General features: G+C 31.0%; 2 protein-coding genes across 4 annotated transcripts; both read right to left on the bottom strand.

The window, feature by feature from the left end:
* Positions 1-1,094: 1,094 nt before the first annotated feature.
* LOC113363231 (UDP-sugar transporter UST74c-like) lies at positions 1,095-3,711 on the bottom strand. The gene has a single exon (XM_026605718.1). It carries the CDS (start codon positions 3,539-3,541, stop codon positions 2,564-2,566), a length of 978 nt encoding a protein of 325 aa, XP_026461503.1. The 5' UTR covers positions 3,542-3,711; the 3' UTR covers positions 1,095-2,563.
* Positions 3,712-5,456: 1,745 nt separating this feature from the next.
* LOC113363452 lies at positions 5,457-12,847 on the bottom strand. 3 transcript variants are annotated; one of them, XM_026605954.1, is made up of 7 exons: positions 12,781-12,847; positions 12,423-12,571; positions 12,223-12,362; positions 11,930-12,158; positions 11,369-11,860; positions 8,623-9,292; positions 5,457-5,642 (listed from the first exon to the last, which is right to left on the bottom strand). In XM_026605954.1, exons 1-6 carry the CDS (start codon positions 12,785-12,787, stop codon positions 8,672-8,674), a joined length of 1,638 nt encoding a protein of 545 aa, XP_026461739.1. In that variant the 5' UTR covers positions 12,788-12,847; the 3' UTR covers positions 5,457-5,642; positions 8,623-8,671. The 3 variants fall into 3 exon arrangements, with proteins under 3 accessions (XP_026461739.1, XP_026461737.1, XP_026461738.1); XM_026605952.1 differs by having other exon boundaries at positions 12,423-12,817; XM_026605953.1 differs by lacking the exon at positions 5,457-5,642 and having other exon boundaries at positions 8,586-9,292; positions 12,423-12,817.
* Between the last annotated feature and the right edge of the window lie 2,115 nt (positions 12,848-14,962).

Genomic DNA, 14,962 nt, shown 5'->3' with positions numbered 1-14,962 from the left:
GGGTTGAAACCAATGTCGTTATAATTAATTAGCACAGTGACAGTTTTTTTAACATTTTACAGAAAGTTGTAACAGATCGTTTTTATGTATCTCTGTCATCGACCTTACACTACATGGACTGCTAGTCCCCATATGTTTTTCATTTTATAAGGTATCAATAGGTAGAAGGAGACTGTGTCGTCACTTAGTGAACGAGCGTTGCCGACAATCGTGGAACACTCCAGATTGATTAAATGTCATATGTCATGTGTTTTATTTTAATAATGTAATAATAATTGCGATTGTGTAAACTGATAATTTTATAAGAGATGATATAAATAATATATAATAATATTTTTCATAATAGTTAATTTGATTCAAATATTATTTGTGATAATATTGTTTCAATAATATATTGGGAATTGTGGACTGATAATTTTGTAAGAAAATATATTATTAATATTTCCTCTGTGAAATAAATGTACATAAAATCGAATTCACCTGTTAAAATCGGTTTATATATTATAAGTAGGCTTGCAATGAATAGTATATTCGGCAAAATGCCGAATATCGAATATTCGGCATGCTTCAGAAACCCAATACCGAATATTCGCCTAAACTCGTTCGTAAAGTAATTACTATTTGCAGTTGTTATATTACTAACGTACTACATGTATATTGAATTTTTATGCCCAGGCTTGCAACGACTAGTTACTCTTTCTTATTTGGAAAATAAGGACCAAAAATATTGTTCGCATGTTTTGCGATAAAAAGCTTATGATATCTCTTTATTTAGAAATGCTTAGATTGAATATAATGAATGACTTTATTGAATTTAGACATAACACGGGCTTGTAATCGTTGAATGATTTTTGACAAATAACATAAACATATAACAATAACGTGTCCTTTGAATATTGAAAAAAGAGTTCTTAACGTGTTTATTTATAATCACAATAGTCAATTATTAAATATACAAAATACAATAACGATTGTATTTCATTTCTTCATATCATATTATGTAAATTATAGACTTCCAAATATGCAGATCCATCGCAAACTCTTTATTATATATATATAAAATATGAAACACACACAATATTTTCGCTGGGCGGCGGCGGCGGTTTCTTTGATTTTAACTATTCGGTATTCGGCCGAATAGTCGGTTACTATTCGGCCGATATCAAAAAAGGTGCCGAATATGCCGAATACCGAATAGTAACCGAATATTCGGTGCAAGCCTAATTATAAGGCATTGATAAGAAAATGTTATAAGGTCTATGCATAGACGTTTAATTTTAGGTTAAGCACATGACATATAACATTTAATCAATCGGGAGTCTTCCACGATTGTCGGCAACGCCCGTTCATTCAGTGACGTCACAGTCCCCTTCAATCTTTTGACACTTATTTTGCGCTCGACTAGCAGTCCATGTAGTGTAAGGTCTATGGTCTCTGTCTTTTTTGATAAAAGTTTCATTTTAAGCTTGGTCATTTTACTGTAGAACAAAAGATTAATAATAAAAAGAGTAAAAAAAATACTATGAAAATAACTAATAACAAATTTTGTAAAGAGAATATTACTGTCTTATCACTGAATAAATTCTCTAAGAATGAGCAACCTTTATAACTCACGGGTCTTATTGAATTTTTTAAATTAAATAGCAGGCTGTACTTAATAATAATTTTTAACATAAACATATAACAATAATATGTCCTATGAATATTGAAAAAAGAGTTCCTCACGTGTCCATTTATAATGTCAAAAATCGATAAAGTTTAAATTATTATATATATGCAATAACAAAATCATTTCTTCATATCATATTATGTAAACTGAACAAAAATACAAACACTAACAATACTGTCGCTGAGCGGCGGCGGCGCCGTTGATATATACAAATAAACATTAAATATAAAAATACTAAATGAAAAAAAAAAATATTTCATAAATTACTGCAACAACAAATTAATACATTATAAAAAATTGATTGATGGATGAAAGTTGATGAAATAAATAAAATTCTACTTGGCTGGCCGCAGAAAGATATTCAAAATGCCTTAAAAAGCCCGCGAGCCGCGTGTTGCTCATCCCTGATCTAGTCAGTACAAACTAAGTCATTGTGTAAAAAAAACTTCCGAGTACCTCAGAAAAGGCACACAAACTCCCAGTTACGTAGTCCTCTCAGAGGGACAGCCGAGTGGTAGGAGTGAATTATATAATAATCTATCTAAATGCATAATTATTTTATAATTTAGCAAATTTCTCAAGTTTTTGGCCAATTTGCAAACAAATTGAGTTTTTTCTCAAAATGTTTGCATGTTTTATTATTTACAAGTGTTAATAGAGTTCAGTTCGCTATTTTTTCATGCTGACGAGAATGTCCACAAAAATTATATAGATAAACGAATTTATTAATAAATATAGGTTGCCGATTCAATTTATCATTATTATATATTTTATATTTCATAGACATTCTCGTTTTTGTTTTAGTAAAATCCTAAATACTCACAGACAATATGTTTAAATTTTCAAAAACTTGTTTTGGTAAAAAATATTACAGATCTGTACAAAAATTTCCTCTCAAACTGATTCAATCTTTGCTTGTTGTTTTGCAACAGGTTCTTTTCTTCTAAATGTAACATAAGTATATAAAAGACTCCCAAGAACACTCACATTGATTCCTAGAAAGTTCACAAACGAAAAAACATAGTCACCACCTATTATCATACCCAAATAAGTGACACAAATGTTTTTCAAACAGCCAATAATTGTCGTAGTCAACGCACTGTTGTAATGAGTACATAAAATAGTGCTGTAGGTTAAAACAAAACCCATAACGCAGGATAATAAAAATTGTACTAAGAAAAACATATCGTCCCAATGTTCATATTGCAAAGACTTATCGATATCTCCAGTGCAATATGCTAAGGCTACGGACGGTCCAAGCATGAATAAAGCATTATAAAACATTAAGCCATACTTTCCTAAGTCTTTAGCATCTAACTTCTTCTTCATATACACTCCATTGGCAGCAGTGAATATATTATTCAGCATAACGTACGAATAACCGATGTAGCTGAATGATAAGTCACTACTGGCTGCTAACAGGGCTCCGAAGACCATAGCATACACACTGATCTGCACACCTTTATTAGGATATATCTTCAAGATCTTAAGCTCCAAAATCATTGTGAAAAGTATTGAGAATCTTCTTAAAGCCGTAAACATGGGCAAGCTCAGAAACTGTGTGCCTCCAAGACCGAAGGCCATGTTACCTAGATAAATAAAAGGTAATGGGAAGATCTTCCTGAACGTGGACTTTTCAAAATCAGGGAACTTGACTATTGACAAATTCTTGGCGCAGAACAATAAAATAATCGTAGCCATCATCTGTCCTAGTCCTAAAACTTGGAACGATGGAAAATGATGAGAGGTTAGAATCGTTTTATTGACTACAGTGATCATAAAAGATGCAAAACCGTAAAATAGAGCACTTGCAACTTTTGAATACACTGTGTGGCCTTCGGTAACAGTCTCTCCTGGTGTAGTCCCCGTCATTTTAATAGAAATAATTTAATTTCAACAAATCCAATACACGAAACCAATCACACACTAGCCTTTGTTATATCTTTCTAATTTAATTATAATAACTACGTCACCATTGCTTGTTTTTTGTATTTTCTAATAATTAATTAATTTAGTTACATAAATATTATAAAGTTGATCGAAGTTTAATGCGTGGCATTGCTCAATTTTATTTTTACAAATAAATTTGACGCAATGTAAAATGTCACAACTGTCACGTTGACATATTCAAATGAGGGCGCAGAGAGACACAAACTTTATATAAAGATGATCACACACGAATTTTTTCAAAAAGTAATTTCAGTCCATAGACTCTACTTTTTACGATCCATAGATATACTATATATATATGTTTTTTTGTATAGCGAAGGAAATGCATTTATGCCAATGCATTCCAAACTGGTCTTTTGTCTGGGTATGTCGGACTCAATACCGCCTGGATAAAAGATAAACTAGTGGTGTAAGCTTATTTACCTATAGGTATATGTGGGTGTACGCTGTACGGCATCGTGCGTTTAGCAAATTACTGAAACTTCCCGTACCGTACTAAAATATATTTACAGAAAAGTAAATAAACAAAACTTAATCAATCAGATTTAAAATAAAGGACATTGTCGAATATTTGTAAGAATTATATAAACTGAGTTGCAAAGTTAAAATTATTCATTCAAAGTATATAAGAGAGCTTTAGACCTTTAGCTAGAATTCAAATTAAAATCCGAACTATTCGATATACAAAAACAAATTTTTTTGAAAAAAAAATTGATTTTGAAATATAGAAAAAAAAATCAAAACTAATTGTTTTGTTAACACAAGCAGAAACTTGTATGAATCATTCAAATTGGATGTTCAGTTATCTCAAAAACTGCATTTATTTGCACATTTAACTCGGTATCTCCAAAACGACTGGACTGCCTTTGCCAAAAACTAATCACCACTTCTACCCGTCATTACGAATTGAATGTTTTTTAGATCATTCAAATCGGATGCTCCGTTCTCCCAAAAACTCGATTTCTGCATTCTTTGTTTCGTATCAGCACATCTCCCTATTAATAGAAATCGAAAGCTTTTTTAATCATTCAAATCGGTTGATCCGTGCGTCCGAAAACGTGGACAAAAAATTGTCTCCACACATTAACACACACACGCGTCCATTTTTTCTGAGGTATGCCAAAATGTTCAGAAACCCTCAAAACGTGAAAAAATTCAAAAATTTTCAATTTCGATTTTTGGACGATTACAACAACTTACTCCACGCAAAGTTAATAAACAGAAACTTATCTCTTTTTTGCCACAAAATCCGATTTGATAATTTTATATTTTGTCGGCGTTTTGAGACCAAAATTAGGGACCCGTATGTCTGTGTTAAACAAAATTTAACATTCATGCGACGTTTTTTTTTTAAAATGGACACACCCGATCTCAAAAATTTAAAAAACATTCCATGAAACACGCGTTGGTTTAGTTAGTTAGCTTTAGTTGTAGAAAGAAATACAAGGATTCAGGAAAGTTGCTAACAAAAGCATTTTTAAAGTGTGCTTTTACACTTTAAAAAGTGTGCACTGCAATATATTTTTATGTTTTTCATTTTTTTATAATAAAAATATCATCCAGCAAACTGTAAGCCTTGAAGTTTTTATTTTATATTGTTTTATATTATTATTTATTTATGTTTACCTGATGGTTACCTTGTAAGACAAAATTTCTTTGAAAACGAAAAGAAACTAGTTGTAAATTGCATATTTCCTCAAGACAATATACAAAATCTTCCTGATACATGTAAATAATCATGTGTACCTTACCCACATAGAGAAACAAGTATAAACCTATAAGAACTGAGATTTACCCATACATAAACAAATGTAAATTTACCTATTTATTGCTCCGTATCTCTAAAACGGCTGGACCTGCCTTTGCAGAAAACTAATCGCGATCCCCTATCAATGAGAATTGAATGCTTTTTACAGTTCAGTAAGCCTCCAAAAAAATAGATGTTATTTTTCAAATTAATGAATTAATAACTCTATATTCAATATCCTGTGCCACTAGGCCAGATCCTCTTTTTATTAAAGACCTAGAAAATATAAAAATTGATGAAACAGTGAAAGTCGAAATGTTATATTACGTACTCAAAGAAAAGATGTACCTAAGGTGGCGTCCATTAATCACGTGATCGATTTTTTAAGGAATTTTGGACCACCCCCTTGGTGATACGAAGTGATATTCACCCCCACGTGATATTTCGTGATTTTTGTTAACCACCCCCTCCCCCTAAAAACATCACGTGATTAGTGGACGCCCCCTAAAGCTCTTAACATCTTTATGTTTATTTATTTATTTATTTATTTATTTATTCATAAGCAAGCCGTAATCAATAATAATAGATATTATTTCAGGCTCTTGTCAAGGTCTTTACCTATCTATAGCTCTTAACATTAACAGTACTAGTTTATAGTTTAATATAAAAATAATAAATAGATGTCTGCATGAAGATAAATATAATTTATAGAATTGTATACATAAAAAGTAACAATAATGAAATGTATGTTTATTGTTGAACAAACCCACAAACTAGTTGGTATTGGTATTTTGCCTTGAGGCAAGTTGCTTGAACTTCTCGATATGTGTAAATAATCGACTTAATCAATGAAGTATAAATTAATTTATGAGTGAATAAAAGTATTTCGAGTGGATTTATAACACATCATTGAAAATAAACGATCACTCTGTCGTTGTACCAAGCAAATAGTCTAATATCAATTTTAACAAACGTCCAAAAAACAACTCATTTATATCATGGTCTTATCAAAAAAAGTTCCATAAAAATCGGCTGAAATTTTTTTTCAACAGTTAATTACAAGAAAACCGCTCGGTAGATTTTCATCTAAAACTAATCAGTATCATTCCCAACTAATGTCTTCCGAACAGTTTCTCATTTTTCAGAATCGATTCGGTAGCATGAGCTTAAATATGGACGAAAAGTTTAAAACTTTTTTTTCAAATTACAAAGAAACGGCTTGGCAGATCATCGCACAAAACTGACACACAATGGCCTCATTAAGATACATCAAATGGCTTTTAAATTTCTGAAATCGGTTCAGGCGTTTTTGAACAAACTTTGATGAAAAGTCTAATTTTGACAAATGCCAAAAAACGATACTAATTTTTGCAAACTTTGAAGAATTTTTAAAATTAAACGACTTGTCGTAAGACCGTAATATTTTAGTATGATCAAGAAGACTATGATATCTATCAAAAAAAAATATTCATGAAAATCGTCGAAATTTTTTTTAACACTTTATTACAAGAAAACTGCCCGGCCGATCTTTACCAAAAACTAATCAGGTCGATTCCTAACCAATATTTTTCGAACGGTTTTTGAATTTTCAAAATCGATTCAGAATTGCGGGCTGAAACGTGGACGAAATTTTTTTCACAATTTTGCTATTTACAGAGAAACGGCTAGGCCGATCGTCGCGCAAAATTGATAAACGCTAGTCTTCATCGCGATACATCGAATGGCTTTTAAATTCTTGAATTCGGTCCGGTCGTTTTTGAGAAAACATCGATTTACGGCAAAATATCTGTTCACATACACGCACACACACGTACACACACATACTTTTTCCAATTTTGGTTTCATTTGATTCAGAATGGCTTGAACAGTCGAGAAAACATAAAATTAGCGAATCGGATTTTTTCTTCTCCTTCGGGAAGTTAATAATATAGTCTTTAACTTGTTATAACTATTAACGGACCGATTCTGCCACATAACAGAAAAATGTTATGACAAGACAATGTTACACTCCAACTTCCATACATTATGCTAACTGAATCATACAGAATACTGTCAAAATGTCATGCGTTTGCTGTGCATTCAGGCGCTTCACACATAAACTGCAATGCCACTCGTATGTTATGAAGCTGGGTCAGAAAGACGCTGTTGTTTAGGTTAGGTTTGCAACCTAATGGGCCGATTCAGCACCATATCAGAAAAATGTTATGGCAAGGTCATGTTACGCTCCAACTTGCTCACAATATGCCTGTAAATGATACTAAATACTGTCAAAATGTCATGTATTTGCTGTGCATTCAGGCGTTTTACACATAAACTGCAACGTTACTCGTATGTTATAAAGCTGGGCCAGAAAGATCCTATAGTCTAAGATCGTTTTTTCGATATTTGTGCGTTTTCTAGGTTAGGTATCTATCTAATGGACCGGATTTTGCAGCATAACAGACCGATGTTATGGTAAGGTCATGTTCATGTATTAGTATATTGTCTAGGGTCATGTTACGCTCCAACTTGCATACATTATCCTACAATAATCATACTGAATATTGTCAAAATGTCATGTATTTGCTGTGCATTAAGGCGTTTTACACATAAACTGCAACGTCACTCGTATGTTATGAAGCTGGGCCAGAAAGACCCTGTAGTCTAAGATCGTTATTTTGACATTTGTGCGTTTTCTAGGTTAGATTTCTATCTAATGGACCGATTTTGCAGCATAACAGACCAATGTTATGGAAGGCCATGTTACGCTCCCACTTGCATACATTTTGCTACAATAATCATACTGAATATTGTCAAAATGTCATGCATTTGCTGTGAATTCAGGCGTTTCGCACATAAACTGCAACGTCACTCGTATGTTATGAAGCTGAGTCAGAAAGACCCTGTTATCTAAGATCGTTTTTTTCACATTTGTACGGTTTCTAAATTATGTTTTCTACCTGACAACCTGAGAAATGCGCCTGACTGCACAGCTACCGCATACTTTTGTCAATATTTAGTATGGAAAGTTTTTGATAACATAGCCTTGCCATAACATTGGTCTGTTGTGCGGCCATAAATTTTATTACAAGCTTGTTTTTTTTCAATAAATAAACAATTATAAAGTCTTAACATATATACAGGGATATACTTTTATTAGATATGTTACAGCAAATTCACTCATATCTATTGCTATAGCATTGAAATATTTTAACACAAATATTTTATTACATAAAAGTTCAGAAGCATTTGAAAAACATTTGTATGCTATACTTACAATTAGGTAGTATACATAGGAAAAAACAACATTCAACCTCTTCTTGTATCTATTTATTCAATTTTTCCATGTTGAAGCAGAACCCAAATCCGACAGTCAATTGTTTCTGAATTTCTTCTTTAGGGACAATAAAAGGATTCGCATCACTTAACAATGACCTTGTTAACCCACAAACATAAGCACCTACACTCAAACCAATTATTTCAATTTCAATTTCACTACCACGATGCAAAAGAGGATTAACACTTGCACAAAAATCATATTCGATTGTCATTGTCAAAGCCTCTTCATAATTACGCCTTCCATGAAAGTGTGCTGTTGCAAATAACTGACGGTCCTTTAAATCTGGTGTTTTCTTGTAAAAATCAACATGTAAACAGTCATCATACTTATTTTTACTTGTGCTTGATCTTTCTTTCCCTTTTAGAAATATGGCCATTAGCATTATTGGTTGTTCAGATACAATACGAAATGTTTCTACCACTGGATATGGAAATGGCAATTGAGTTTCAAAGAATTTGTGGGTCGACACAAAATCGAACATAACAATTGCATGAACACAAAGTTTGGGATTATTATTTTGAGCTTGGCGAGGTGTTCTGTTATTGCTCAACCCTGATGAAAGTGGTTGTAGAGATGTTGAATTGTGATTCAAGAAAATATCTGAAAGCTAAAGAGAAATTATATTTGAAATATATAATTTATACTAGATGATCCAACAGACCCACATCTACAATTTTTTAATACCCTATACAAATATTTACCGGTTAACTAAAAATGATAATTATTGGTTTTTAAATTACTCTTCACACTAAAATGCATATACACCAATATAAGTGATGTTAAATGTAGAACTGCTTTAAATAAAAAGATGAGTCTCAATTCTCACACTATACTAGAAATTGAAGTCTTTTAAACGATATAATAAATTCAGAAAAAAATAATATATAGTATCCGCGGTGAAAGTACAATATTACTTGGATTTTTTCACTCAAAATAATTTCTCCAATGATGTTGCCAATACACACAAATTGTGTAATCTGGTACCATATTTTAACTGGTTTTTAGTAATTATATTATCTAATTTACATTTTTCTTAGTAATAATTTAATATATACTATTACTTAATTTCATATTTTCAGTGAATTAATTTGCCAAATCCCGTTCATATGTGCACTATTCAATCTACGATCAACTAACTTAATATTTCATATCCAATGCCAAGCAAAATAATTTTTGGCACAATAAAACTTCTAAATAATTTTTTGAATAAGTAAATTTATTTTTTATATTGTGGAATAATTTAGTAAAGTAAGGCAAAATACGACATGCATAAGTTTAAGAAATTGATATGTCTAACTGAATTATATAATTTCATCTGCCAACATTTACTGTATCTTATTAACTTCCTGTAGGGTAAGTTATAGTAATCGCAAAAAAATCAAAAATGATTTTTTGTATATATCCTTACGTTTTAGATGGTTCTGAACGTTTTCGCATGCCTTAGAAGAAATTGATGTGTGTATGTGTGCGAAAGTGAGTGTGCGGATACAAATTTTCGTCGACGATTTCGCGAACACGACTCAACCGATTTGGGTAATTAAGAAAACATTCGATTCTTACTGATAAGGAAACGTGCTGATTAGTTTTTGACAAAGGCAGGTCTAGCCGTTTCGGAGATACGAGGCAAGAAGTGACAAAAATGATACTTCAGTTTTTGAGATAACGAAGCGTCTGATTTAAATAATTTAGAAAACATTTTACTTGTATTGACAAGATGAACTGATTAAATTTTTGGAAAGGCAGGTCTAGCGGTTTCGGAGATTTAGTAAAAAAAATGCCATTTTGAGGTCAAAAATGATCATTGGACATATGCACATCAAATTATCAGATATTTTATGGGGATTTTGATAATGTGTATCAATTTTTTTTTACATTTCTATGGGTTTCGTAACATCGTTTGTACGTTAGACGCAAAGCAGTGCGATTGCTTTGAAAAAAAGTTCAAAATTTCCAAAATATTTCAAACTAAAAAAATTTTTTTTCCAAAAGTTTTTTTCCAAAAAAGTTTTTTTTTCAATATTTATAATTTCTCAAAAATCTAATTTTTTCAAAGTTTAGAACATATTTAATCTTTTTTTTTAAACTTAATTTTTGGTACTGAAAGTTCCAGCAATTTGCCTTAAAGCACGATGCCATACACCACTAGTATTTTAATTTCTAGCACATCTCAACTGCTTTTCAGCAATAATAATGTCATATATCATTTTTCTCATTCATAATTATGATTACATTCTAGGCTCATAAGTGAAATGAAATTTCTGATAGATGACATTTCTCGCTTATCAAACTATTTTCAATGACATGTCATTTTTTGCAGTTTTTTTTTTCATTTACTTCTATAATACTACTATATTTTTATAATCACATACATCCTAAAAACTTTTTTTAACAAACTTCAAAAAGATTTATCAAAATCCCAATAATCGTTTAGGAGTTCAGTGTAAGATTTCTCAAAAATCTAATTTCAATTTTCTTATGAGCCTAGACAATATTAGAATATAATGTAATCATGATGAGTGAGAAAAATGATACATAACAATATTATTGCCGAAAAATAGCTGAGATGTGCCAGGAATTAAAATAATATTAGTGGTACATGGCATCGTGCCTTAAAGCAAATTGCTGGAACTTCCTATACCAAAAACTATATCATTAATAAAAGCTTTTGATTTTTTACACTTACCTCATCAACAGTTAATATTTTGCTCTCTGCAAACATAAAAGCAAACTCAGTAGGATCAAAAGCCAAGAATCTAATATTTTTTATTACATCTGCTTCGTCCAAAATACTTCTAATCATTATCCAAAAGTCTTTAGGTTTATTTTCATTGTCAGCTTCAGTTTCTCTATTTAATTCAGATAGGGCTTTAAAATACATGTTTTCGGTTTCGTCTTCCAGCTGTAATGAATCTGAATGTTCAACTTTTAAAATATGAAATGTCTTATTTTCCATCATTTGCAAACTTAATGGTACGTCATGTTTTTTTGTGAGCACAGGCTTATCTTCATTATTATCTACGAAATACTTATGCTCTGCCCAACTCAGAACAGATAAATACAAATCAATTTCTGATATATTTAAATCATCTTGTTCCACAATAGTTTTCAGGGCTTCGGGACTTAATGACAAAAAGACATCATCTTTGCAAAAACTTGCTGTGTTTCGGGAAATCATCTGCAAAATTGTTTATTACAATAATAATAAAGCATAAGTTTTATTAATTTGTTATTATTATTTCCTCACCTCTAAGCATGGTTTTATCATAATTTCAATATTCTCTTTGAATGCAAAATTAAAATAATCAGCAAGACATTTCTTACAGCATAATTCAGTTAAATGTTTTTGTTTAAATACAGCTTCGACAGAATACTCAACCAACTCATGTACTTCGTATTTTATTGCGAGTTGTATGATGATGATGACGTCTTTTGATTTTAATTTAGAGAAGTCTACTTCATGGGTATAAATGAATCTGCAACAAATGATTAAAGACAGAAATGAAATGTGACCTGCAAACCATAATGTTACAAACCTACTTGATTAAAATTTGGAAGTTTTTGATGTCCGGCTCTTCTATTGTTAATTCTGAACCAGGATTAGTAATTAATAAATCTTGAAAGACCAATGACGACAAAGCTAGTAAAGCCTTGTGGCTTTTTATATGAGTTGTTTTATTCTGTAAATGATTGAAGCATTATTACATAAATTTATAAGTGATAGAATCATGGTGTAATACCTCTCCTTTGACATGTATTGTCACATCTGTATGTTTCTTGGATAAGAATAGATCCTTGAATCGGTTGAGGTCTGTTGCATCGGAATCAGACATAATTATAAAAGTAAATGAGCTTTTACTTAAAGTTTTTGTTCTCGTTCTTGATTCACCTAAAAACCAATTTTGATGTTGTAACATTATAATTGGCATTGTTTTGCTACAATTTGAATTTGCTAAGCATATTCAAATGCTCTGTCAAATAGAACAAGGTACAGGAAAGATGGTGTGGATTTATATAAGTATTGAAAACACAAATGCACTAAACACTATTCGCGATGGATTGACATTAGTAAATATAAAGGTAGAAATTGCTATTTACATCTCATTAATGCCGAAATTTTATTACCAGTAAGCGACTTAATTTGATTTTCGAAGTTACAAATGAGAGTGTGACATACAACTGCCAATTGCTGCGAACAAAGCAAAGTATGCAATTTTGATCATATTTAGATGACCAACTATGCAAACTGTCAACAAGCGACCAACTTCATTGTGCAACATTTATAACCATAGATAAAAAAAACGTAAGGTTCACACGCGATTGAAGTAAAACTTATTTGCTACTGTACAAAGCAAATAATAAACTAGTGGGGTGGGTGGCATCGTGCCTTAAGGCAAATTGCTGGAACTTCCCGTACCGTAACGAAATGTTCGAGGAATATTGAATGTTTTCAAATAGATTATTATAAATATTGTAACATTGTCTAATATTTATAAGAATTATATAAACTGCATTGCAGAGTTGAAATTTTTTGTTTAAAGTATATTAGAACTATAGTCAGAATTAAAAATAAAATCTGAATTATTTTCGATATACAAAAAATTAAAAAAAAAAAAAAAAAAAAAAAGGTACAAAATTTTTTTTTGCCAAAATCAATTATTTTGTTAAGACAAGCAGAAAGTTTTTTGAATCAATTGAATCGCACGCTTAGTTCTCTCAAAAACTGCCATTTTTTGTACATTTAGCTCTGTATCTCCGAAATGACTGGGCCTGCCTTTGCAAAAAACTAATAACCCCTTTTCCCAATCATTACTAATTGAATGTTTTTTAGATCATTCAAATCGGATGCTCCGTTCTCTCAAAAACTCGATTTCTATTTTCTGCACTCTTTGCTCCTTATCTCCGTAACTGCTGGACCTGCCTTTGCCAAAAACTAATCAGCTCTTCTCCTTATTAATAGGAATCGAATGTTTTTTAAACCATTCAAATCGGTTGATCCGTACGCCCGAAAACGTGGGCGAAAATTTGTATCCATACATGCATACACACACACACACACACACACATCCATTTTTTCTGAAGTATGCCAAAATGTTCAGAAACCTTCAAAACGTCGAGAAATGTAAAAATTTTCAATTCCGATTTTCGGCCCATTACAATAACTTACCCTACGGGAAGTTAATATAAATTATATATTTATAATAGCATTAAAATATGTATAATAATAAAAACAATAATGTAATTAAAGTCATACTTCTAATATGATGATCGGTTTGTCATTGTAATTACCATTTGGAAATGAACCTTCATTGGAGAAATGAAGTAATTGCTGATTAATAAATTCTATACTAATTAAATATTCGTTCACACAGTGAATTATGTTAAACAACGCCTAAACAAATATTGTTTTCGCAACTTCACTTATCATGTAATTGTATTTGAAGAACTTCATGTAATTAAAATTAACATACCTTCTTTGCCTACTTGTATTTTTTTTTTACTTTTTCGCTGGCTTGCCTAAAAAATATTTTCCATTTTAATAACTTCAAAGATTTATAGAAACTACGAATAATATAATATAATCTCATTCTTTGAATAGTTGTAATATATGTCTTGCCTAAAAAATATTTTCCATTTTAATAACTTCAAAGATTTATAGAAACTACGAATAATATAGAAATAATTTCTAATCAATAAACTTACTTTTAGTACACGGCACAAATGTTTAATTTGTTTTATTATTTTTAAGGAACAGTGTAAAATATTCTTTTAATTCAGGCATTTTTCATTAAATCAAGATTTGTACTACGATGTAACTTTAAAATGTTTATTTATCTATGCCGATTTCCTTTTTGATATCGGTACGCATACAACGTTGATGCCGGTACGCATACAACGGCAGATCTCTATTCACATACACGACGACTAATCACAATCGACCCGCATTGAAATGATTTCATCGAAAGCGAATGACGTACAGTTCTGGCGTAGCGTTAGTTCCGTTGCATTTATATGGATTTACGCCCTAGTCGCGCCTAAAAAAGTTTTACTTCAAAATAATAAACGAGTATGGAACGAGTGCTTACGTTATTTATCATTATTTTATCACAAGTTATTTATAATTATTTTATCAAGAGTTATTTAGCATTATTTTATCAGGAGTATGTATGCACTCGTTATTTATAATTTCGTTACTTATAAACATAGATAAACAATTAAATGTTAAATATAAACAATACAACACTCAGATTTCTAACACACACTTTATTTAAAAATTACA

The sequence above is a fragment of the Ctenocephalides felis genome, unplaced genomic scaffold, assembly GCF_003426905.1.
Source record: "Ctenocephalides felis isolate EL2017-DRISC unplaced genomic scaffold, ASM342690v1 CF-g0.4_SCAFFOLD_00845, whole genome shotgun sequence".
NCBI classification, from domain to species: domain Eukaryota; kingdom Metazoa; phylum Arthropoda; class Insecta; order Siphonaptera; family Pulicidae; genus Ctenocephalides; species Ctenocephalides felis.
Note: the sequence above shows the minus strand (reverse complement) of the source record. Positions and strands in the feature narration are given on the sequence as shown.